This window comes from Lampris incognitus, chromosome 14 (genome assembly GCF_029633865.1).
Source record: "Lampris incognitus isolate fLamInc1 chromosome 14, fLamInc1.hap2, whole genome shotgun sequence".
Lineage (NCBI taxonomy): Eukaryota > Metazoa > Chordata > Actinopteri > Lampriformes > Lampridae > Lampris > Lampris incognitus.
In genome coordinates, this window is record NC_079224.1 from 36,540,737 (window position 1) to 36,567,622 (window position 26,886).

A 26,886-nucleotide genomic window follows, 5' to 3' on the forward strand; every position below is an offset into this window, starting at 1 on the left:
CATTGAAAAAGGATAACAGAATTATAAAATTTATGAAGAATATGATGCGCAGGATGCCAAGCAGTGTCCAGATGCCACCGGAGCAGCCCAGGACCCAAGCCATGTGACCAGCATCGCCACAAAAAAAAACAAAAACAAAAAAGAGAACACATCTATGTTAGCTATGTATGTGTTTTTGTGCATGTCTGTGTGTGTACTTAAGAGAGGCAGAATAGAAATACTATCAAATCAATCTTAAACAAGAGTATAGCTGATCACACTTTAACTAGATTAGGTTATCCTTACCAGTATGACTAGGTTGAAAAACCAAAAGCCAACGTGTCTTAGCTCCGGTTTCAATCTCATTATGTACTTTTCATAGCACCAAACCAACCGTTTCTCCCACGGTGATCCAGAAATCAGTTTAATTTATACTTACACCCAACCTGGCCGACCTATAGCTTTACATTCATTTCCATCTCAGGCATTATCCATTTTAGAGAAATGGCAAATCCTTTATTTATTGAGTTATATTGTAGTCTGTTGAGTTATATTGAGTATTTGCTGGGAATTCCTCTATAGATGGATTCCCAGAAGGGTCTATGATTAAGCTTAATGTAATTCAGATGAAACTATATAACATTTCTTTAATCAACATAATGTTTTAATTGGAATACATTCTTTATTCTAATTCCAGCCACGTGGCAAGCAAGTCTGAGAAAGCATCTGTAAATAAAAGGGTAAATGTCATAGCAGTCACAGCAAAAGCTTGTTTTTTAAGTTGTGTCATCTATGCTGTCTGCTTTTACAGCATGTGAGCAGTGGGCCAGATGCTTATGTAAATTAGCTGAGGTTGACTTGCCTGTGAAGAAAACCTTTTGTAAACTCTGCCTGAAACACCAACCACAATTAATTTTCATCGCTTCATACGGGCAAAATTAGGTTTTAAAATAACGTCTGTACAGTTTCAAGCAAAAATGAAATGTTCATACTGTAGGTTCTGTTTAGACACGCGGAAATCTTTTAAACTCCCGATACACATGGCTGTCTGTGAGGAAAAACTACCAGCTCCTCCAGCTTCCTTCAGTAATACCTACACACACAAGCCGGTATTACTGATTGACATTAAATGTCTGCGTAATCTCTACTGACAGACAAGATTCCGTGGGCACGGGACAAGATTTTGGTATCAGAAGTGTTCTGGTTTCCGTTTCCGATTTAGTCCGAGTAGTACTGACCAATCACGTTTGAGTAGGCGGTGATTTCTACAGGAACGCGCTTTGGTCACATGTTGGTAACGTTTCGTGTGGGGAGCGAAAGAGACGGAACCCAGTCGCCAAAATGTCACCTGGACCTCAAACACCTACAAAAAGTGTCGATGTTTGTGTATCATGTGGAGAAACACACGACTCGTGTCAACTACTTGTGAAACTATCCGGTCGTAGACGTCGACTCTCAACTCTCAACTCCACTCTCGCGTTTCAAGTTGCTAATCCGACTGGAAACAATGACGGGCGCACGGAAGAGGAAGTCGTCATAGGAAATGTAAGCGAGCAGCCAGCAGCTACACCGGAAGCACCGAAATATTGGCCGTTGTCCCTCTGTGTGTTCCGAGATGGATGCCTGTGTCTCTAAGATAGCAGTGATGTACATGAGAATTCAGTGTCCAGATGAAGGGAGATATGGTAGACATGCAGGCAGAACAATGCTTAAGTGAAGTCTGGTCAAATATAAATATGGCTGCTATGTTGCGCCCCCGTATCTACAATTAACACCATCGTCATCATTTCAGTTGATGTCGCTGCAAACTACTAGCATATTTCTACCCTGTAGCTCAAATGCATTGATATGATCACTGCATCAGGTATTGTTACTAATTTGAGTTAACGTTAATTTTCATTCTAACAAAGATTTGCTGATGTAATGTGGCCATTTTGTAAACTAGAGTTTGTACTGGCATTATAGAGGGATCCAAAGCAGAGTAAAACAGTATTTATTTAGGTCCCATCCCCCCCTTTTTTTTTTTTTGGCGGGGGGGGAGGTCATTGTAAACAGCACATCAGATCAATGCAAACAACAGTTTCATTATAATTTAATGTGACAGCACAAATGGAGTGTGAAGTACGAATCAGGGTTCATAGGAGTTGGCTGTAATTAAAGTTACAAATTACATTCCTTAGGATTTACATGCAAACAAATGTCTATTCTAGTACTTTCTATCACTGGCGCATTTAAGACGATCGCTTAAACCACAAATATTGAAATCCTGAATGCTTTTGTAGTTTCTCATTTTAATGGTAATGGTCAGGTAGGCCCTAATAACACTGGCGAGTCTGATTCATCTCTAATGGATCTCCAGGATTTGGAGCGCTTCATCACGGCTGAAATTACTACGTATCGCCATAACATGGCTGCTGCTTATAGCCATGATGGACATATAGCATGGTTCTTGGTACAAGCAGATTAAGTAGCTTGTTTTCAGAGGACGAGTGAGGCCTCTAGGGGGTTGTGTGTTTGTTAGTAGAATATTCCCTCAACGCCTAGCAAAGCCCATATTAATAAGTAACTCCACTACAGATACATTATTCATAAAGTACAGTATGGGGAATATTGTGTGGTATAGGAGTCTATGATTTGATGTTTTATTCATAGGGTTGTACTACTGTACGTGGTGTGGGAGGGGTGTGCGGAATAAGAATGTGCGGCAGTATTTTTGAAATACCGTTGCTTCAGTAAAATCATTGCCCATTGTGACAAGTGTAACAAATTTCAGTCCAGTCCGGTCTTCAGTTTCGCCATTTCCTGATTGTTAGTAGTCCAGTGGAGTCACATTACTGGGCTATGAAAGAGAACTGTCAAATTCTGGAGAAATTAATGCAGAGCAATGAACATTATGATAACCTTAAAGGTAATCGACAATACTATGTAAAACGGCTCTATAAAAAAAACAACAAAAAACGGTGTAGGATAGTTGGTTAGCCGCCTAAAAATAGATCAACTTCAGTATTTGCCAGGGAAAACAGCTTTGGCTCAGAGGATAAATCATTTTGATATGGTCTCCAGAGGGAAAGTATGAGCCTTACTCTGTGTAAATGTAATCAAGGCACAAGATTCCGTCGGACGTCTTGAAATCCAAAGCTAGAAATAAGTGTGTGCTCAGGTTGAAAAAAACAAAAAAACAAAACGTGTCATTTAAAATACACATGCACATCCACAGAACCCATACAATGCCCATTTTAATACTGTAAATAATCCACTCCATCTAAAGCTGTCATGTTTATGTGTTGAGCATGGGTTGGAAAAGTAAATGTGTGCGTTTGCATGAGAACGCTGTGCATACCTGCATGTCAGTGTAACTGCAGTATGAGACCCGTCTCTATACTGTCGCTGTCCAGTAAACACTGTATTATCTGGGACTGGGTGTTAAGGTGTTCACTTAACAACTTATTTGTTTAAAGCCTATCTGTTTCTCCTTCTCGTTGTCTCTCCCTCCCCCTTTCATTCTCTCTATTTCTGCTTCTCTCTCTCTCTCTCTCCCACCCTCCTTCTCGCCTTTTCTCTCTCGCCCACACTGATCCTCTTTTTGTTGCTTATTCTTTCTCCCCTGCTGCGTCCTCACTCCTCTACCTGACCTTTTTATTTGACCTCTGACCTTTTTCTGACATCTTTACCCTGCCCTTTTGACCCATGTGTTTTCCCCCCATAGTTCCGTGTGCCGCAGCCTCCCCAACCGCCCAGCAAGCAGACACCCCCCAATCTTGCAGCACAGCACTGGAGGAGGGAGACTAACATGGCCGACACACACCGACTGCCCTGGGTAAATAAAAATTTAGTGAAACACACGTGCACACACACACACACAAGTAGAGTGTGTACAAGTCATCTTGAGAGGAAGGTTGTTCAGCTCAAGGAGGGCAGGAGTTGTGTGGGCCAAAACCTAAGGTTTCTGAAATAACATTTATCTATCCTTCTCATGCTTTCTCCGTCTCTCTCCTCCCTCCCTTTGCTCACAAACGACCAAACAAGACAGATCTATAATCTCTATTTTGATATGAAACCACCGTGTAACCACCTGACTCTAGTCCTTTGACTCACATGATTTCCAACAGCAGTACATTTTATGTGAGAGAGGCAACACAACAGAAAACAAATCTCATATGGGTTGAACGTTCTGTGGAAAACATTAGTCAAACTATTAGTCAAAAATCTGAGAATGAGTGATGTGTCTTGCGATGCATTTATCACCATGTACAAATTCACAAAAACTCTGGGCTTTCACTCTCTCTTGTCTCTGCCCCACTGTTACTCAGTCATATGCAAACACACAAGCACACAGCTATCTGACAGCATTATTAATGCTTTGCAGTCTTTGATAGCAGAAAGCTAGGGTGAAATTGGAGTGAGAGAGCCGCTGATCAGTCATCCTTCTACCACACAGCTGCTTCTGAACTGTCTCAGTTTCTGTTTGTGCGTGTATGCAAGAGTTTGTGTGTCTGCGTGTTCGCTTTGTGTGCATAGAATGTCCGAGGGTGCTGCCTGCATAGAAGCAAACTATATGGGTGTGTGTCACTGTAACTTTAGGGATGTGTCTCGGTGCGATTTTTTTTGCTATATTTTGTGTGTATGTGTTTGTGTGTGTGTGTGTGTTAAATTGTGTTTTATTAGTTCACGTACTCAAAGACTGCCATTTCTATTTCCATCATCTTTGACAGGCTGACGCTAGTCAGACGTCCTACCTGTTTTCCAGAATAGCAGACTTATGTACAAAGTAGGAGCGTGACGAATTAAGATGAGATAAACCATTTATAATTCCAAGGGGAAATTGGTTTATTATTACAGGAAGGGTCTGAAATGAAATGAAATGATTAAAATGAAGTGATTAAATGTACTACATTAAAGATAAAGAAGGCTGGCCTTTGGTTTGCTAACTCAGAGTGCCAGTTGGCTTGAAAGGGTTCTCGCTGTCCGCTGTTATCAGATTTACTCAGCAGATTTTACAAGTTTGGCTCGCTAGCCAGTGAACAAACTGAAGTAACAAACGTACAAACCTGTTCAAAACAGCTCGACGAGCTCATATACACGTATATGTGTTGAGAAAAATCCACCGTACGAGTTATTTTTATTGAAATAGACCAGTACTCTACCAGGCAGGACAGATGTACGTTACAGCAAATTCCAAAACACAAGAAGCATAAGTCTTCTGGTATGTGTGAGATTAACACCAGTCCTTCATCACTGCTGATGACTATGAAACTAAAAAAGAGGCAATGTTGTAGTGAACATGAGGGTAAGTGGTGCAGGCTGGCATATAGACATCTTTCATGAGTTACACTCATATCTTTCATATCTCTGTACATACAGTGTGTTATGTCCATATGTTGATCTGATAGTGATTCGCCTATAAATGCACATGGGCAAACCCGGACAAATTGTCGTACGTGTTTCCTCCACCCGACAATGAGAGTAGCTTGCAATACACAACTGCCCATCAATTTATGATTGTGTTGCTTTTCCATAATAACTTATGCCAAGTACTGTACATTTGTACTATTCTTGTCTACATGTACTATATCCTAGTCACTGCTTCAGTAGCCCAGGTTCCCCACAGGTATCCCCGAGGTTCACCCGAGTCCAACATACTCTGATCTGGACTGGGAAGGTCCCCCAGCAATAAAATAGTCAGTGTTTCTGTTTTGACACAGACTTGGTCTAGCACTTACCCACTGATTCGCCTTTAAAGCAAGGCACTTATTACTCACCTGCTGTGATAGATTGGCAACTCTTTGTGCCACTGTTGTTTCACAGACACGTCGACACACACACACTTTACACGCAACTGTTACAGCAACTCCTTCATACTGTATTTGCTGCAACAGTCATCAGGAGCGTTGTAGCTGCGAGAGGTGCGTTTGCATGTGAGCACAGTGTGTGTGTGTGTGTGTGTGTGTGTGTGTGTGTGTGTGTGTGTGTGTGTGTGTGTGTGTGAAAGGACTTAATCCTGACTACATTAGTCTTTATTGGAGCCCCAGTCACAGGGAACTTGCTATTGTACAGACATGAATAGAGCAAAAGAGGACTACAGAGATAGACAGAGGACAGAGAGAGAGACAGAGAGCGAGAGACACACACACACACACACACACACACAAGGTATAATTTATGCAGAGTTTAGAGAAATGAGAAAGAGCGGGTGGGGGGCGGGGGGTAGACAGACAAACAGACAGTCTAGTTTATGCAGAGCTTAGAGCTCTAACCCCAAACTGTCGCAGGTCTGGGGACTGCGGCAGACGGTTGGTCCAGATAGTTCCAGTATAGATAGGAGAATCAGGAACTAACAAACACCAGGGCAGGGTGCACTGCCGGGGGAAATGGGAAACATGAGCGCTAAATTTCCCGCTGTATAAAAACGGACGGCGCAAGAGAAAGTAAACAGTGTTGCGGGGAAAACTTTGAATGGCTGCAGGAGAATTAGAAAGTCACAGGGGCCATTTTGACCCTCAGCTGTGGAAGGGCTATAACGGGTCAACATAAAAACCCAGGGCAACTCGGGTTGTGCCGATACCTAACCAGTTCCTTTGTTTCTAAAATGGTGTTATTGTGAACAGTTTGTCATGAGACATGATCTTATGGTCGAGTTGAGAATGTAAAAATGAGGTTCGGTGTTCACTAAGTGGACTTTCTGATAGGTTAGAACTGGTTGGATCGGGCTGCTCTGATGGCCGAGCGGAATAAACCGCCATTCTTGCAGTCTGCTCATGTGGCTGGGAGGTTTGTATCCCAGACTCGCCGTAACTGGTCACGGCCAGAGCGTCCACGGGGTAAGGCATTCATTAGACCACCCTTACCCGAGGGATAGTGGGTGTAGTGTTCGGGGACTCTTCGTTCTCCAGCGGCCCCTCTGGCCCATCCGGGCGCCTGCAGCCAAGCAACCGAAAGCATTCTCCCTACGTCTCCTTCGCGGCCTGAAGGTAATGCAATCCATGCTAGGCTTCAGCGTGTAAAATAGCGAGAGCAGCCGACACGACTTTGAAGGAAGCTGGTGTTTCGACTATCTCCTTCCTGTGGAAACGTGAGCCAGGGGAGTTATTCGACAAGAGTTCCAGCCATATGCCATTGGGTTAATCGGGTGGGATAAGGGGAAAAACTAGAAATTAAAAGAAAAAAGAACTGGTTGGATCAGAATGGTTCCTGGTAAAGCTTAAGAATTTATTCATGAGAAGTGGTTTTCTAAAAAGACCCTCTATACTCTCTGATAGTGATGTTTCCCCCCCCAATCCAACGTGATGTAAAAAGTGGGTTATATAAAACAAACTGCATTGAAAAAAATATTTTAATCACAGTAGCAGCTTTGAAAGGAAGTCATTCGATTTTATTTCTGTTCATCCAGTTATCTATTTATTTATTCTGAAGTGCTAGCATACTTAAAAACGTATGGAGAATTCACCTCACCGGGGGTGTAAGTAAAGAGTGCAGTGGGGGTATGTAAAATGAGCTGTGCTACTTATTGTGTGACGTTATGAGAATGAATGACTGATAGGGAACTTTGTTCATAGACCTCCCATTAAATCTGATAGATCTCGACCAGTGTTAGCATACACGTGCTGTTCATCAGCTCTAAATGGGGTTTCATTAGCAATAGCTGCTGTTTGATGCTCAGCCACCGAGACGCACAAGCGGGACCGGATGGATGGTTTGGTTCTGGTGAAATATGTTCTGCTCGCCGTGTTTTTGTTTGGTGTCAGGTTATTTAACCAAGTGCCTTTTATGTCACGGACGTGAAAACATTGTTTTCAGCGATGCTTTATTTGTCTCCCGTCATTATAAACAGCACTCTAACCGGCGGGCTCTTCTTTTTTTTTTCTTCATCACTTTATTTCCCCATTTCAGCCCCCCTCCCCCCACTCTGTTTAAATCTGTACAGTGTAGACTGCCAACAGATCGCTTACTCTTCCCTGTGACATCTGCAACACAATACCATAATTGTGTGTGTGTGTGTGTGTGTAGCTCTTTACAAAGTTGATGCGACTGGAATCAACTGGAATGAGTACTTTAAAGAGCAGCTGGATTAGAGAGCGAGGGGAAGTGAGACAGCAAGAGAGAGAGAGAGACAGGCACACAGACAGAGAGAGAGAGAGAGAGAGAGAGAGAGAGAGAGAGAGAGAGAGAGAGAGAGAGAGAGAGAGAGAGAGAGCACAGAGACAGAATACAGACTAAAAGAGGGTTTCAGATTCACTGGTCAGTCAGGCCACAAACCTCCGTGATAGGTTTTCTGAAGGATAGCCCCACCTGTTTTCCCAAACACAAACATAGAAATTAAACATGAATGTAGGCCCTGGTAGGCAAAAAGATGGTGCGTGTGTGTGTGTGTGTGTGTGTGTGTGTGTGTGTGTTTCATGGGGAGGTTACATTTAATTGGCAATGGAGAGGATAATGTGCACAATTTTCAGGAAAGTGTTAAGTGTTGTGTGTTTCAGTTTTAAGTGTTAAAATTATGAAGTGTTCAGGATGTGGTGAACCCAAACACAAACAGAGAGAAAGAGAGAGAGAGCAAGAAAACAAGAAAGAGGAGAGAAATTGTGAGTGCGTGTATGTGTATGTGAGAGAGAGAGAGAGAGCAAGAAAATAAGAGAACTTGTGAGTGCGTGTGGATGTGTGTGTGAGCGAGAGAGAGAGCAAGCAAACGAAAGAGAAATTGAGTCCGTGTGTATGTGAGAGAGCGAGAGAGCAAGAAAATAAGAGAGGAGAAATTGTGAGTGCGTGTACGTATGTGTATGTGTGTGAGAGAGCGAGAGAGGCCAGTCAAGCAGAACAGGCTGTCAGTCTCTATAAAAGATCTCCTCTGTCAGATTAGTATTAGAAGGGCTTCTTTAATGTTCCTTCTTACTTCTTTTTCTGTCTTCCTCTCACTCACTCACACTTTCATTTACACATACTCTTCCTTCTCTCTGCCTCATTCTGTATTTCTCTCTCCCTCTGATTTCATCTCTCCCTCTTCTCTCTCATTCCTTTTTGTCCTCATGTATTTATTTTCTCACATACAAACTCGTTTTTGGCCGGCATGTCAGATGAGCGCTGATGGACCTCTGCATACCAAGATATGCCTGTGTGTTTTCAAGTGCACGGGGGACCGTGTATAAATAAATAGCTGCGTCTTCGCAGTTCCACTAGTGATTGAGTGAGTGTTTGTTTACAAGGCTCCCTTTCAAGGCTGGGGATCTCATTAGTGGTAATTAGTCTATAATAAGAGCTCTCAATGGGCAAAGATTGTTGTGCTGAGGTGGAAAAGCCTTTAAGAGCTGGTTCAGAACCATGCAGCAGAAAAGCAGTGTTTTTAGAGTCAATTGATGGACAATTTTTCCATCTGTCATCAGCGACAGTAATTTCACATCAAACTTTTTTTCCCCTAACAAAACAGGCCACTTAAAGCTTGAACATACCTCAGATTAGTTTTTGCAGTTATTATTACTACCTGCCCACTGGCTTTTATATATATATATAAATCTTTTTTCCTGTATCCGTGTTGAGATATATATATATCAACAAGCCATAAATATATATAAGCCAAAGCCATATATAAGCCACACATATATATATATATATATATATATATATATATGAAAGCCAAAAGAAAATTTCTGTAATTGCAAACAACCCAGAATACGTTTTAAAAATAAGTTTGTTTTTCCCAAAGTTTCAACCATTTTCATGTTTCTATCTTGCTTTCTCTTTCTCTTATCTTTTCCTGTCTTTTGTCACGTTTCTAGTCATACTCAGTGGGTTTGGGTGACGAGGATTTCAACATCCCCCACATCACTCCCTCAACCCTGCCAGAGCACATGCTGCCCCAGCATCTCCCCCCTGGCTCCACTTCCGGACCGTACCATCCGCTAGCCCCCGCCTCTGTCTCAGCCCCCCAACACCCCTACCAGCTACAGGGAATGGACCTGCCTGGCATGCCTGGGAGCCATGATGGCGGCTCTGTGTTGAACCAAGACGGCGGCGTGTTTGGCCAAGACAGCGGCCCGATGACGAGTACTCTGTCAGTGGTGAGTGGTACCAAATGAACAAATATATGGTTGGTCTGCTTTACAACGCACAATGCAAGAGACACACAAAACAAGCCCTTATCCCACTAACCTGCCAGGTCCCGCAAGTGTGGACGTTTTTAGAAAAAAGTTTTATAAGTTCAACATTTGTTGAAGATGACAAGTTACCCACCCCACGAGACAAGTGTATGTCACCCGTAACAGTATGAACATCCGTTTTCCATGACTGGATGTAGCTCAGAGCAGAACGAAGGTGATGCTGAACGTCTCAGAGTCTGGATACTGCTTTAACGTTTCCATTATGTTATCGAGTTCATGTCATAAAATTGATTCAGTCCAGCTTGATAAACAAACTAGACACTTAGTACTGTTTGAATATTTCTCATATATTACCATGACTCATATCACAACAGCAAAATATGGCGGGATACAATTAACAAATACTGGTATCTTTTTTGATACCGTTAAAGGCTTACCACAAAGTGTTCATAATTATTTCAACCTGTAATTTGTTCAGTGATGACTCAAAACACTTTCCCTCTCTGGACACTCATGAACAGCTGAGGGATAACTGGTCAACCACTGCTTATCATCTCTGATCATTTCTGGCCATTGATCAGCTCTGCTAAACTAGCCTGGGGTTATGTCCCTTGCCCAAGGGCACACTGACAACTGAAGAGAAAGGAGTGGTTGTCATTCACCTCCCCAGTCCATGGTTTTTCAGTAGGTCCTATTGATTTAAACCGACGGCGTTTTTCTAACAACTCTGACCAAAGAGATGAGATACATCTCAAATAGACGCCATTAAATTTCACTAATGTGTTTCAAACTGTTACGGCTAATTCACTCACATGGCTTTCATCCATCATTTGTTTTTTTCTGTATGTGAAATGAAATGACCCGGGAGCCATTTCATTCGAAGGCCAATTATGGTAGATAGTAGATGCGACATTTCTCTGGAACTTAAGTCTCCGTTTCACAGTAAAATGAGAATTATGTGTCCGACTGTGACATTCACATGTTTGCCAGACAGTCTTTCTCATATGGTGAAGAAATGAAAACTAGACTGGCTTTATATTTTCTTCAAATGCTGTGGCTGTAGAGGTGTGTGTGTGTGTGTGTGTGTGTGTGTATATATAAGGGCATCAATATATGTGGGTAAGTGCTGACTAGCCGTGGTCTCGTTAAGAGAGATTTCACTCATTTCATTCAGAATGAAACTTCCCCTCCCACTCGCAATCTTTCATTCGGTCTCTCTCTCACGCTCTCGCTACACCACTGATGTCTCCCTGTCTGCTATATTATGAATAACTCTACAATGTAAAACTCAGTAAAATGTCTGATGTGTGTACAGAACAACATCTTTAGATTTCCACACCTCTGCTGTATCAGTCCTCCTCTATAGCAAACCCAATGTAAGTAACCTGCTAACATCTATTTCAGCATCTCTGATATATCCTCCGTACCACCGCACTTTACCACCTTCTCATTTCGCCTGTGTATAGTCAGTCCTTGTGCATATATCTGAAGATTGTTGTGGTGTAGTGTTGTTATTGTGTTAAGTACACAGAGAGAGCCACGAAACCGCAGTCAAATTCCACATCTGTCCAAACCTACATGGCCAACAAACAGGATTCTGAAATAAAGCAGACAAAAGCTTTTAAAAATCAGTTTCATGAGCAGAAAGTGAAATTTGAATGTTGAATTGTCCAACAGTCATGTACCACTCAGAGGCCTGCTGGAGACCCAGGCCAGACAAAAGAAAAAAGGGAACAGGAAACTAGAGAAGGGAAGGGAAAGGCTGATAGATATATTCTCTCTATCCCATGTGTCCGTCTTTGTTAGTCTCTCTTGCCTTTTTTGTCCTGCCTTTGTTTTTCACCTTTTTCCTCCTTCTGTCTGTCTCTCCTCCACCCAGTCACTCTCTCTCTCTCTCTATCGCTCTTTTACACTCCAATTCATTACTCGCTTTCTACCCCTATCTCTATCACTCTCTCGTCCTCTTTTTCTCTCTGCTTCCCCATCACTCTCACCTCTCTCTCTCTCTCTCTCTCTCTCTCTCTGTACCTCACCTTAATATTCTCACACTAGCATCCATTTACTGCTGGCCCATGAATTACGGTTGCTTAGCAACCAAGCCAGGCTCGGTAGAGAGGGGAGGGCTATAGTGGCTGATAGAAAGATTCAGTCTTCCTGTGTGTGTGTGTGTGTGTGTGTGTGTGTGTGTGTGTGTGTGTGTGTGTGATTATTCCTAGAGGAGACTCGGGTAGGCTCTGTTTGTTAATAAGATTCAGATTTGGATACCTCTTTGCAGTGGACTTACACATCTGTGTGTTGAGCTAATGAGCTAAATGTGATGCTTTGGATGGTGGTTTTGTTGCAACACGACTCAACATAAAAACCCATCAAGCTTTTTTGTTCCTTCTTTTTCCAGTTCGTTTTGTATCAAGTGAAAATTAATATACTGCAGTTTAGTCAATGGGGAAAAGACTTAAGAGTGACATCTGTGCCCCGGCCCCAAGGTTTTGGATCGTAGATTATGGCCTCATGACCGAGTGAGGCTTTTTTAAGTGTCTGAGAACAGGCAGACACAAACACGCATGAAACCGTCTCGTGTCATATTCAGATATGTTTTGGTCTGAGTCTGCTAATCGCTGCTGTCAGATCACACATAACCTTCAGAAAGTCGAATTTCCATGAATAAGAAAAGCGGGTTTGTCGGCAGACTGACAGCCATGTTTTTTTTTTCGAAGCGGGTTTATGTACACCAGGGTGATGGAACTTTCCTCTGCCCGACAGCAAATTACTGAACTTAAAGGTCTCCCGATGGAAATCAATCGCTTTTCGATTTCCAACATCAGAGGTTTTTTTTTTTCGGTTTTTTTTTCTTCGTCAGAAATCTCAAAGATGTGCGTTCGACCTCATTATAACCCCGCACGTGATGTTAAGCGTGGGGGGGGGGGCATGTGAAAAATAATTAGCTTTGCTTCTACTCCTGAGCAAACGCATACATAGGAACGTTACTAGATGTTATGGAAATAATACTAGGCGTGTCATCGTGGATGTGTCAGATCTGATGGCTCTGTTGATGCTCACGAATAACATCAAATCACAAAAACTGCTTATCTTCAAAGTCAGTAAGTCAAATAAATTTTGCGCGACTGAAAACCAGTTTGTGAATACCAGCCTTTAAAAATGTGGAAGTTCTAGTGAATGAAAAGTTGCTTGCAGACCCCACACATCTACATCTGCCCTTCAATAGCTGAGGTATACTGTGATTGAAATGAGAGAAATCTGTCTTATTAGGTTGTTATTTTTGCTTGTAGGAAGTTTCCTGTGTTTGGTGTGGTGTGTTGATATTGTTTGCTCGGCAGCGTGCGTGATGCTGTTGTATTTGCCTGCGAACTCAGTGTAGTACTCAGTGCTGTACAGAATTGGAGTCCATTTAGATATCCTAGCATTCTAACTCGATAGATCGTTCTCACCATCTGTGGCTGTGATATTTTCCTCCGTTTTGACAGCCGTGCTACGCTTCATACGCTAGTGACATTCTCCAACCCGTGGCCTCCACTGATCAATACATCATTCCGTGAAGGGGATCTCGCCCTTTTCATAACACGTAAAGGACCCAACAATGCTTTCATGGGGCAGTAAGTAAGTGTTGCTACACCAGCCTGTGGCCCAGTTGTAAGAGTGGACACAACCATGCTGTCCATATTAAAACCCGGTCATTACACTACACATATAGATGGAGATAGGAGCACACTCTTAAATCTCCTATTTTGTATGGGGTGGGGGGGGGTATTAAATAAGTTAGCGTTGGCGGTCATTATCGGGATTTTACCGTAGCGTTATTCTCACTCACATTTCTCACTTGCCAACCGAAGGAAAATATGACAAGTTAATCTTATAAAGCATGTAGTCGTTTTTTTTTAACGTATTTATTTGACGCACTTCTATTTCTGATCAGTTTTTTTTCCACGGGTGAGTTTCAGCAGTGGTGTTTTTAAACCAAAGCGTATTGCTGCCTAAGACCCACCATATGTGTCATATTACAATGGCCAGGGGAAATCCAGATAATGACAAATAAAATGTTTCCCTTCACATTATTACAGTGTCATTTTCGATTTGTACTTTCCTCTAATATCACACCTACACCAACCTACATTATTTCGCAACGTTTTCCTCAGTCCGTCTGAAAGGAGACGCCGCATCATGTCATCAAAATATTCTAATTTTGGCAAAACATCCAAATATTTTCACTAGGGAGACTCCGCAATCCTAAAGTGTATTTCAGAAAATGATTTGCCCTCTTAATCTGCGTATTTTGCAGCGTTAAAACATTTGGTCCATCTGGTTCAGTCCCAGGCTTGTGAGCGGTGCAAAAATAAGATGAAAACCGCTAATAAAAAAACCGTTATAATTGAGAAAGGCTTCTAAAGCGTGCTGGTGACGTGTTTTTGGACAGTGTAGCTACTGATGTGAGTTTTAATTCAGTCCAAACCTACCAACAAAGAAACCACATGGGCTATTATTCACTTTTCTCCCAGTAAATGCGTCAACATGAAACCTATCTCAATGTTTGAGAAATAGCTCTCGGTTTTCCATGCAGATACCACAGTTGTATTCTGAGGGTGGGTCCGGTAAATGAGCGATGAGATCAGGTTCTGTGTCAAGGAAAAGAACATTTAGTATGCCCGACCACATCCGACATATATGGAGACGATAACGACAAATAAGTGTATCACCCAAAACCATTTTGTTTGTGGCAATAGGCATCACACTCCTGTTCTCAGGGTGTTAACAATAACAGCTTTTGTGTTCCTGTGAAGGAGACGCTCGTCGAGAACATTCGTGCCAGGGACGGTGTATGTATATGTCACTGTTGACTGCTAATGGACAAAATTCATTAGCATAACTTTAACACTGACAACAGAGGCAGAGATATAAGCTGAGGAGAACGGAGGAGTGAAAGAGAGGCTGTTAAGAGCAGAATGGAGGAGAAGAGAAGAAAGGAGAGGAGGGATGAGAGATTAGATTCTACAGGTCATAAGACCACCTGGTCTATTCTGTGTGTGTGTGTGTGTCCGGGGGGGGGGGTGCAGCCATGAGAATGGAGCACCTGTTAAATTGTCTGGTGTCGGATGAAACGATGGGTTAAACAGAGAAGAGTCGTATAGAAATGAGGACGTAGAAGCAAGTATACAGCCTGTATCATTGTGATTCGGATAATTAATTTAAATTAATCACAAATTATTTATTTGATTTCATTATTTGGTGGAGAAAAGAGTGCGTGCACACCTCCGTTGCACTCTCTGAAATGCCATTTTATATCCACTTCCTCCAAACTTGATTTCCATCCCACCTGACCTACGTGTCATGGCATGTAGGTCAGGTGAATCGGCCATACGGCCATACTAAACTGTCCTTAGGTGTGAATGTGTGTGAATGTGACGAACTGGCGGCCTGTCCAGGGTGTCTCCCCACCTGCTGCCCAATGACTGCTGGGATAGGCTCCAGCATTCCTGTGAACCCTGAGCAGGAGAAGTGGTTTGGATGATGGATGGACAAATTATTTAATGTTGTTCAGCCCACTCTGATCAAGTGATAGGGGTCACATGATATCAAGGTGTATAAGTCAAGACATATGTGCTCTTTCATAACAACTAATATGTGAGGGATAATCCACGACAAGGTGTGCGTTTAAGGATGCAGAGGCAAAAGAACCACCGGATGCGAAGTGGTCAAAATGCTTTAACGCACACTTTGGAGTGGATTATCCCGCTTATACCACAGTCACTTACCAAAGAATGACAATGAAAACATTCTCTTACTTTTTTGTTGAAGGTTTCCGACTTAGAATTAAAACATTATGAGGAAAAAGTTAGCCACTAAGCTAAGGCTTTGAATGTTCAGCGCGCTTGCTACTGATTGTGTGTTGCTGTGGTTACAGTATATGAATTTTGAACGGCGATTAAACTTGAGCCGACGGTTTTAATGCACACCCTCCAGCCAATCAGAGACCAGTATTCTCTGTGAGTCAACATGTTAATTGCAGTAATGTCTGAGACCTCCAAGTCCTGAAGAGATCGTTTGAAATGAAAGAGTCGCCAGTGCTGTTCCCTCAACAACCTCTCTCTCTGCCGCCGCCGAAAAAAATACAGCGGAACCCGAGTTTCAGCTATTGTTGCCATAGTGACTGTTGGTAAAGGTGCGTGGGGTGCTTGGTTTGTCATATCTGATCACTAGCCTCAACAACTTTGCTTCTTCATCTGTATTTGACTGGTATAGAGAAATGTGAAACATATGCTCCACATAATTTTCCCCAGCAAGTCCTGCCCAACTGTTAAATCCTAACTCGTTAACATTGAAATGAGGAACTGCAGAAACATTAATGACTTGGATATTCATGGATTAGTTTCCTGCTAAATATGCCAGCAGTAGGAAGTATCAAAAAGGACATTTGTTTGAAATGAAATATGTTCATTGAATTACCATTTGATCAGTGCACCACTCCACTCTTCTCTTTCACTGTCTGTTTTTAAAGAGAGTTTAGATGCACAACTGCTGGTATTCATTGACTGAATTGAACCAAGCTGATTGATTTTATTAGCCTGTTATTTGAGTTCATTATTACGAGAACACAATTTGTAGGAATTGAAATAACTTGTGGACTTATGTGACACCACTGGTCTATAGGGCCAATATGACAGCCTGGTCTAAAAATGGCTGTCCCAGTCCAAGTTCCACAACTGACAATTTGCTTCACCATTATCAATCAAAATTGTCAACTAACCTCATCTTGTATTTCCTTTCATAATCAGTAACAGTAACCGCTTCCTGTTTTTGCCCAGATGCAGCAGATGGTAAACTCTGATTTGCGGTTTGCCAGCAGCCAACAGCCAATAGAAGCAGCTCTTGGACCCAGGGGCCAATCAGGCATGGGCCAGCAAAGTCAGCTAACCACTATTAACCAATCCATGCTTGGGCTGAGTGGGAACTCTGTCACCCATAATTCTCCTTCACCACCAGGAAGTAAATCTGCCACACCCTCTCCCTCCAGCTCTGCTCATGAAGACGAGAATGATGATGCGCTAAGGGTAAAATGCATTCAAATAACACATGCACACACAAACATACAGAGATGTATGAAAACACACACACACACACACACACACACACACACACACACACACACACACACACACACACACACAGGGCTGTCTGTGTATTCAACCTTATACAAACAGGTGGATGACGGTGTGTGTGTGTGTGTGTGTGTGTGTGTGTGTGTGTGTGTGTGTGTGTGTGTGTGTTTGTAGGCCATGGAGAGTTGTTGTGTTAAATGTTATGTGTCAAAATGGGCCCATTGTCCACCGCGCATATCAACTAGATAGAAATCACCTCCCTCCCTGTGAGGCACCCCTCCCCTCCAAAACAGACACTCTGCAGCAGACCGACTGCTCGTATTCTTGGGAAATGAGCTATTAGTGTACCGCTGAATACTATTTACCACCATTCTTATTGTTGCGAGTTATGTATGGGGCTGTGTGTGTTTGCACCCTGAAATGCAGCCAACATTCAGAGCTAGCACAGACAGGTGAAACATTTTTACGCAGGGATGGGGATGAGGAAAGAGGATTACACTGACATTTCCATTGACATATTTTACTGTGAGGGTCGAGAAAATATCATCCCTGCAACAGGTTATCGTAACAGTCAGCGTACAAAGTAGTTGTCAGCTCCTGTTTGGAATAGATTGGGTTTCATACTTCATTAAGGGTTATTCTATATGTGAAACTTTGGTTTGCCAGAGTTTATGCATTTTTCACTGAAAGCAAGTGACGTAGCAAGCTACCAGCCTGCAGCTAGCTCTCAGACATGGTTTCAATGTAGATTGTAAAACCTGCTAACGGCTATCCATCTACACATGCACAATCTCACCGTAAAACCTTCTCTTGCTCTACCCCCTCTTCCTCTTAGCAGAGTAGTGGAGCGGAGAAGCGGCCAGCAGCATTAGACACCCTTAAAAAACCCAAAACACCAAAGAAGAAGAAGCGTAAAGACCCCAATGAGCCGGTGAAGCCAGTGTCTGCCTACGCCTTGTTCTTCAGAGACACCCAGGCCAACATCAAAGCACAGAACCCAAACGCCACCTTCGGAGAGGTGTCAAAGATCGTGGCCTCCATGTGGGACGGCCTCGGGGAGGAACAGAAACAAGTAGATTGTTTTTCTCTGTGCTTGCATATCACTTTGTCGGTCTGTCTCTGTGTGTTTATATACACTACCGTTCAAAAGTTTGGGATCACCCAAACAATTTCGTGTTTTCCATGAAAAGTCACACTTATTCACCACCATATGTTGTGAAATGAATAGAAAATAGAGTCAAGACATTGACAAGGTTAGAAATAATGATTTTTATTTGAAATAAGATTTTTTTACATCAAACTTTGCTTTCGTTAAAGAATCCTCCATTTGCAGCAATTACAGCATTGCAGACCTTTGGCATTCTAGCTGTTAATTTGTTGAGGTAATCTGGAGAAATTGCACCCCACGCTTCCAGAAGCAGCTCCCACAAGTTGGATTGGTTGGATGGGCACTTCTTTGAGCAGATTGAGTTTCTGGAGCATCACATTTGTGGGGTCAATTAAACGCTCAAAATGGCCAGAAAAAGAGAACTTTCATCTGAAACTCGACAGTCTATTCTTGTTCTTAGAAATGAAGGCTATTCCATGCGAGAAATTGCTAAGAAATTGAAGATTTCCTACACCGGTGTGTACTACTCCCTTCAGAGGACAGCACAAACAGGCTCTAACAGGTACTATTTAATGAAGATGCCAGTTGGGGACCTGTGAGGTGTCTGTTTCTCAAACTAGAGACTCTAATGTACTTATCTTCTTGCTCAGTTGTGCAACGCGGCCTCCCACTTCTTTTTCTACTCTGGTTAGAGCCTGTTTGTGCTGTCTTCTGAAGGGAGTAGTACACACCGGTGTAGGAAATCTTCAATTTCTTAGCAATTTCTCGCATGGAATAGCCTTCATTTCTAAGAACAAGAATAGACTGTCGAGTTTCAGATGAAAGTTCTCTTTTTTTGGCCATTTTGAGCGTTTAATTGACCCCACAAATGTGATGCTCCAGAAACTCAATCTGCTCAAAGAAGTGCCCATCCAACCAATCCAACTTGTGGGAGCTGCTTCTGGAAGCGTGGGGTGCAATTTCTCCAGATTACCTCAACAAATTAACAGCTAGAATGCCAAAGGTCTGCAATGCTGTAATTGCTGCAAATGGAGGATTCTTTGACGAAAGCAAAGTTTGATGTAAAAAAAATCTTATTTCAAATACAAATCATTATTTCTAACCTTGTCAATGTCTTGACTATTTTCTATTCATTTCACAACATATGGTGGTGAATAAGTGTGACTTTTCATGGAAAACACAAAATTGTTTGGGTGATCCCAAACTTTTGAACGGTAGTGTATATATATATATATATATATATATATGTGTGTGTGTGTGTGCATCCGTCTTTTTCTGTATTCCACTCTCAATAATGGTAATATTTACTGGAAGAAGAGAGAGGCAATTATTTTTTTCCGATTTTCTTTTTAACTTTTTTTTGTTTCTTTGTTGAGTCTTTCTTTCATTCTTTCTCTCTCTGTACTTTTTCTCATCTTCACCAAGGGCAGGCGGATTAGGGTCGGGGTAAAAACAAACTCTCTCCCCATCTTTATTTTTCTCTCAAACAAACACACAGATGCACATGCATTCTTCTTATCCCTTTCTCCCTGTTGTTTTCTGTCTCACTCTTGTGCCTTCAGTCAAACACACACATCTACGCAATACACACCACTACGCACACATTCTTATGGAGAAGGATGTTTAACAGAAGAATTAATAGTTCACTTCCTGGTGCAGTATATACTGGGTAAATAATGACAGCTCCATAGGGGTGGCTTATCCACGAAAAACAGGAGAGGAAGAGGGCTCTGAAGAATTGAAGATGTAGAATAAAACAAATATAATGGATAAACATTTGCATAGGGTGATTGGTCGTCAAGTCATTAAAGGGTATGGCTTCTCCACTGCCATTATTTGAACAGATATTACAAGTGCTTTACAACTTGTAATGCCACTCTCCAATTGCTGTTTATGCTGTTTGAGTTGTTCTTCTAAAGGACTACACATATTTCCTCTTAACACTAGTTTGACCCTGTAACATAATGCTGTCTCACTTCTCAACGTCACTGTTTTTAGTCACGTGTATCAGAAATTAACAGAAAGAGATGCCTGGATTGTGGACTTTGTGTTGTGCGATATTTTATAGAGCAATACATGTGAATTATGAACTTCATAATGTTCATGTGTTTGATGCCCAGAGTGTAAATGTAAATGCACAGTTCTGCTTCAAAGGACCCACCAGTAGAGCTGAATATCATAACACTGACCAAACCTCCAAAACTGGTGTCGGTGTTCTGCGTTAGTTTGTGAACAGTCTCTCTCTCTCTCTCTCTCTCTCTCTCTCTCTCTCTCTCTCTCTCTCTCTCTCTCTCTCTCTCTCAGGTGTACAAGAAGAAGACAGAGACAGCCAAGAAGGAGTATCTCAAACAACTGGCTGCATACAGGGCCAGTCTAGTCTCTCAGGTATTACACAATTACACACACACACACACACACACACACACACACACACACACACACACAGAAGCAGAGTACATTTGGAGATCACCAAGTTAACTTAGTCTTTGTGTCTCTGCCTGTCTGCTCCCTGTCTCCAGAGTTACAGCGACCCATCCGAAATGAAACCTCCCCACTCCTCCTCCTCTTCCTCTTCCACCTCAGGGTCCATGTTCACAGCCAAACCCCCAGTCTACCCTGGTCATCCAGGACAGCACCCCTCTCCTCACTCCCTCCCCCACCCTCCTCCCATCCCTGCCCCCCACCACCCGGGCATGTACATGCCCTACCCGCACCCCACACACCCTTCCCATACCCCAACCTCTGGCCTTAGCCCCCACCTGCCCCCCCACCCCCAGATGCATCCCCAATTGCAAGCCCTGTCCTCCAGAGGGACCGCCCCCAGACCAAGTGTCCCCCACCAGGGTGCCCTGTCCCTGGGCAGTGTGGTGGCAGCTTCCCCACCCCCGCTGCAGGTTAGCCCTCCGCTCCACAGTCAAGCACACCTAGGAGGGCTGCATAGTCCACACCATCAGCCTCACCACCAGCAGCAGCATCAGCAGCTCAGCGGACACACACTGGCCATGACACAATCACCTGCCATCACACAGGTGAGACACACACATACACGAAAAAAGGACTTTTAACATGCATGGTATTCCACATAAAACAGCAACATACAATTCTATCTACCTAAGCGTCACTGCCCTTCCTTCCTCCAACACACACATAAAGAAACACATGGATACACACACACACATATAAACGCACAGACACATTTAGGCTTTCCATCTCCTGGAGGTAATAGCCATCTCTCTGACTGAGCACTGCTGATTTAAAAGCTCCAGAGAGGTGGATGAAGATGGATGAATACATCAGTGGAGGAAACAAATCACACACACACACACACACACACACACACACACACACACACACACACACACACAGTAAATTAGATGGTTGCTAGTGAAGAAATACATCAGCCTCTCATTGGGACCCCAGCACTAAACAGAATAGAACAGAACAATGGTTGAACTGTATTGAACTAAACTGAATTGATGTAAACTATTTAGAAAAGGTGAAATTTAGTAAAAGTGTATTTTAATACAGGGGATAGTAAAGGTGAATATTATCTTAGCATTATGACCACAAATCCTGATCTTTGGCTAGGTTTACTGCCCCCTGTAGTTTATCTATCACAACGGCTGTGTGGCGAAGTAATGGAGTACTTGAAATAAGTTGTCAAAAGGTTTATGACAGACACTAATTATTTTCAAATTGTTGAAATTTCAAGCTTTTTGAATGGTGTCTTGGAATATTTGCATATAGCTGATAATGTTTTGGCTATACAAGCAATTCAACAGTGTGAATAAAATCCATTGTTGGAGGACTTCTGAGATTCTAATGACCATCTGCCTGTCTTTGTCTGTCAATATCTGCACTATACTGCGGTGTTTGTGTCTGCCTTTTCATCTTTTTTCTGCGATGTCTGTCAGTCAGTCCAGCCAAGATGCTCACATGGACAAAAAGGTTTCAGGAGGTAAACAAGAGCAAACTGTTTCACAGGATTCATAAATATGAACTTGCAATCGGATCCAGTATGTGAATTCTTGCACCGGGGATAGCCTGTCTCTTCTGATTGGTTAAAGTGGGGGGTTGGGTTGCCATTAAGTCTCCCTTTCCCATTTTATCCCCCTTTTATGGAGCACTTTTAAATCCCACACACTCATAATCCCCTTTTCTCCATTTTGAATATTTGTAGGAGAGGGAGAAAGAGAGAGCAAACAGAGAGAAAAGCAAAAAAAAAGACAGAGCTCCAACATTTTTTCCCTGAGAGGAGGGGAGTGGGGGATGATGGGGGATGGGGGACAGAGAGAGAGAGAGAGAGAGAGAGAGAGAGAGAATGAGACAAAAGAGGCAGATGGGGTCTTTGTGGAGGAGTGAAGGAGAAGAATTTACTGAACAATGGATGAATAGGTGAGGTAGGGAAGAGAGGGGGAGGAGAGGGGGAGAACCCAACCACCTGCTGTCCTCCTCTTTCTCCTCTTTGACTCCGACACTCAGATTAACTCTCCTTTCAGCCTCTCTCTTGCTGTCTCTCACTCTCACACACACACATATTTTCTGTTTCTTTTTTTAGTATTTTTCCTTCTCTGTCATCCCTTTTCTTATCTTCCTCTGTTTTTCCATCCCTCTATCACTCCTCTCTCTCTCTCGCTCTCTCCGTCCACCTCTCCTCTGTCCTCAGGAGAAAGGACAAATCCTCAAGTAGGCTGTTGTTAAAATAACTGCTGTTCCTCCCCATCTCCTTTTACCTTACTCCTCCCCTCTTACCCCTTTTATCTCTTCTCCCCCTTTTTTCCCCTGTCCTCACCACTCCCCCTCGCTGCCCCCTGGCAGATGATAACATCGGCAAGGCACTAAAAATACTAATTACTGGCGACAAACACAGGATTAATTCCTCTCTCTCTCTCTCGTAAAAAAAAAATATATATATATATATACACAATACAAACAAATTCTAAATAACACCTGTATTTTATTTATAAACAAACTACATAATATTTAAATTGGTTCATATATGGTGCACTTGGTGCTTGGTGCAGCTTGCCATACACTTGAGTAATACACTAAGTAAAATCAGTTAAATATTTTGTAAAAAAGAAATGTTTGAGCTGGTATTTTGCTAGGTCTGTCTGCTTTCTGTTGTGTAGCTGTCACTCGCTTGACACTGATTTGAACTGTGTCTCTGTTAGAGTTATGGAGAGCGCTATTCATCAGTAGTGTCCGAGTCAGTTCTGTGACATTCCGTTGATTTTGGATTCCTTCGAATTCGTCTGGATTTCCAGAGGTCATCATTCTGAACCTTCCTTCTCTCTCTGGCTTCCTACTGATCTGCCAAACCTATCTGACTTATTGTCTGTCCATATGCTCTGTCTTGTCCGTCTTCTCTGTCTTGTCGCTCTCCTGTCTATGTAGTCGCCCGTCCAGAGTGCTGTAAATGTATTTGACAGTGAACATATAATTCACCCCACCAGCAGAATGATGAATAAGTAAAAGTGTTATGTAAGACACCGTTTTAAATATCCCCTCCACCCCCCTACTGCAGGGTTACCCCGCCTCGCTCCAGTCAGAGTATCAGCCAATGGGAGGAGGTATGCTGAGTAGTGGAGCTGTGATGTCCTCCTCAGTGGATTACCATCAACTGGGGCGACCTACACCCAATCACCATTCCCTTGACTGGAGCACTGATTACCATGGCAACGGGTGAGTACCATAAGATGCATGTCTCTTTTCATTTTTGACACATGCACTGAAAACAGTAACATTTGTAAAATGTTGATTAATTGACAGTTAAGTCTAGTCAGAGACAGAAGTGGTCATGCGAGTTCTCCTAACCTCTGTTGTCTTCTTCGTTGTTTTTGTGTGTTTTTCTCTCTGCCACTCTCCTCCTCCAGGGGTCTCTAGAGATAACTCTCTGATCATGAGTTAGTCTAAGGTTGAAGTGTGAGACCAACTCTCAGCCAGACCCTTCTTCCTTCACAGCTCATAGCAGACCTCTACTAGACCTGGACCCATTTTAACCCAACCTTAACCCCTTGCAAGACCACAACACAGGCCCATGCAGTTGGACCTACACGGGATGGATAACCCAACCCAAGCCAGGACTGTCTTTTTTTGGATTTGACATTAATTGGGTTAACTCCACCTTAGTTAACCACTTTAAGCAGAAGCCTGTCACTGTACAGCCAGATATATGGCCCGATAAGGCAATGCAGGACTATATAAAGGGCAAGCAGTGTTGGACCACCCCTGAAAACAACCTCAACCCAGTCCCACCTGTTGATATGCCTTCCTCAAACTGACAGAGACCACAACTATGTGCTCCTGTATACTCGACCTCAACCCAACTTCATCCCTGTTTCAGCTAGTCCTGCTTTACTTTCAACTTCAACTTGTTTTGATGGCATTCAGCTGACTCTGAGCCAGAGAAGTCTGCTATACTTTGCTCTCACATGTACCATTTGGTCTCCCCAGTTGAACTAATCTAGCAGAGGATTTTAAATGGGGACACAGGGGAGCCATAACTTCAAGTGAGAGCAAATATTGAGTGGCATCAGTAGAATTACACATTCTTGTATATCACCGTGTTCACCAGTAGTCTAAGAATAAACTACTGTGGACACAGCAGGGCAGCATTAGGAACAAGAACAATTCTTTTAGCCCTTGCATGACTCAAACTGTCTGATGCATACTGTGGGTAAATTCTACCAGCGACTGCATGTTAAATTCAGCTGATCATCTAAACACACCGCTGTATTCAGAGTTCTTTAACAGTCCCTAAATAAACAATATCATAGATTTGACGAGGGATATACTGGCTAAGGGAGTGAGTTCAGCCTGTTCTGTGATCCAGCTGTCGATATATGTGTCCCTGGTTATTTAGCTCTTTGGTGGTATACTTAAAATGGATGTAGAACAAGGTAGGTATACTGTGATATCATCAGCATAGCTTTATAGTTCATTGGTGACTAGGCTAAGAGTTGAGTATTCACAACATGCCCACAGAAAGCTGGGGGATACTGCTTGTTCTTTTTATTTCAGTTCTGCCCCAATGGTCTTTTAGCACTTAACTAGTGGAGTTTGACCTGACACATAATAACCACAAATGAACCAAATCCACACACTTAGTTTTTAGAAAACGCTTTGAAAGTTGGCTCCAAAAAGGGTCTGAACAGTGAATGTTAAATGCTGTAACACAGGTGTTTGACCGGTCCATCAAACGTAAATAAAAAATACTGTCAAAGCTGACCGGCCTCATCTTTAACCTCATAGGTAAGGATTAGTCCACTTCAAACTCTCTGGTTCTGCATCCAAAGATATCAGAGCGAGGGACCACAAGCGAAGAAAAATATGCTGCTGTCCGATGCTATTTGAGCTCAGCGGCATCATTAGTGATGGTTCCCTTTTGTGTTACTGCTCACAGGCAGACACAGGCAATAAGCAGAAAGAATCAAAAAGCACTGAGGATTTCATCGGTGCCTGTCTGATTTCTGGCTAGTCTGACACAAGTACATCTATCTATCTGTGGTAAACACTGATTAGAATATACCCCCCCCCCGGTTTGTAACTTCATACACTGTGTGGAGGAGTCCCCCCCCCCCCCCCGTTTGTCATACATCGTCTACTGCGATAGACAAAAAGTATTCTAAATTATGAACGGAAGCTGTGTTTGAAAAGCGGCGTGATACTGCCCCTTGATCATGCCGGCTTATTTAACTGAAACGTAAGGAACGAGAAAGAGAGCGAGAGAGGGAGAGAGAGAAAGAGAGGCGAAACAGCAGCCGAAGCTGTCAGTTGCCTGTTAACCAGGCGTGGAATTGTGAATAATTATGTGAAATGAAACTGTTCTCATAGTTCTCTAGCAGTCAGCCTCAGACCTGCGGCGGATGGAAAACCGTGGCTTTTAAGTCCACTAGAAATGAAACAGTCAAAACGATGGTTTGCTTAGAAAATACTCCTGTAGAATAACAACGCCGTGTTGAAAATGTCTGTTGATTATATTGATTTTGATTTGACAAAATCCATGTGTATGTGTGTGGGGGGGGGGTGCGTGCGTGCGTGTGTGTGTATGCATGGATGTTTGTGTAAAGCCTGTAAATGAAGGAGGAGAAGCCGAACTGTAAACCCAGATACGCAGTTGTGTCAGCTGTACCTCTTTACGCCCGGTCACTATTTAAGAAACTATAACTGTTGCAGGGTTGAATGCCTTTTGTTGTTATTGTTTGTTTTTTTGTTTGTTTTTTTTTTAAAATAATGTAAAGTTTTGTTTTTAGTGTTAACGGTTTTGACAAGGGACGTCAGCCTTTCTGTATCTGTTTATGATTAATGTGTCATCTGACGGGGAAAAAAGGACTCCAGGCAACAGTAACCACGTGAAGATTTTCCTATTTTTAGATTCTAATAATGTGTTTGAGAATAAAGTCAGCACTGCACTGATGTGCAGTCATCACTTAAGTACTTGTCTCCCTCTTGTCCTTCACTTACTTAATGCAGAAAGTACTGTGACATGTCTGTCGGATGAAAACATAAGCTAAGTGCACCCTTTAAGCCCACTTTTGAATCTGAAATCACATTTTTTTAAAAAGAAGCCAATATTCTGTGCTGTTTATGACTAATCCATCTA

General features: G+C 42.6%; 1 protein-coding gene across 2 annotated transcripts in view; it reads left to right on the forward strand.

Moving 5' to 3' along the window:
* Nucleotides 1–26,683, forward strand: part of tox (thymocyte selection-associated high mobility group box) — a 47,530-nt gene extending 20,847 nt beyond the window's left edge. The window contains exons 3-10 of one of the 2 annotated variants that reach the window (XM_056293362.1): nt 3,686–3,796; nt 9,744–10,025; nt 16,880–17,125; nt 18,009–18,245; nt 20,586–20,666; nt 20,801–21,310; nt 23,809–23,966; nt 24,158–26,683. In XM_056293362.1, coding sequence (XP_056149337.1) covers nt 3,686–3,796; nt 9,744–10,025; nt 16,880–17,125; nt 18,009–18,245; nt 20,586–20,666; nt 20,801–21,310; nt 23,809–23,966; nt 24,158–24,167 — 1,635 coding nt within the window. In that variant the 3' untranslated portion in view covers nt 24,168–26,683. Of the gene's footprint in view, nt 1–3,685; nt 3,797–9,743; nt 10,026–16,879; nt 17,126–18,008; nt 18,246–20,585; nt 20,667–20,800; nt 21,311–23,808; nt 23,971–24,157 lie in introns of those variants that run through there. The other variant, XM_056293363.1, reaches the window with a different exon arrangement.
* Nucleotides 26,684–26,886: the final 203 nt, after the last annotated feature.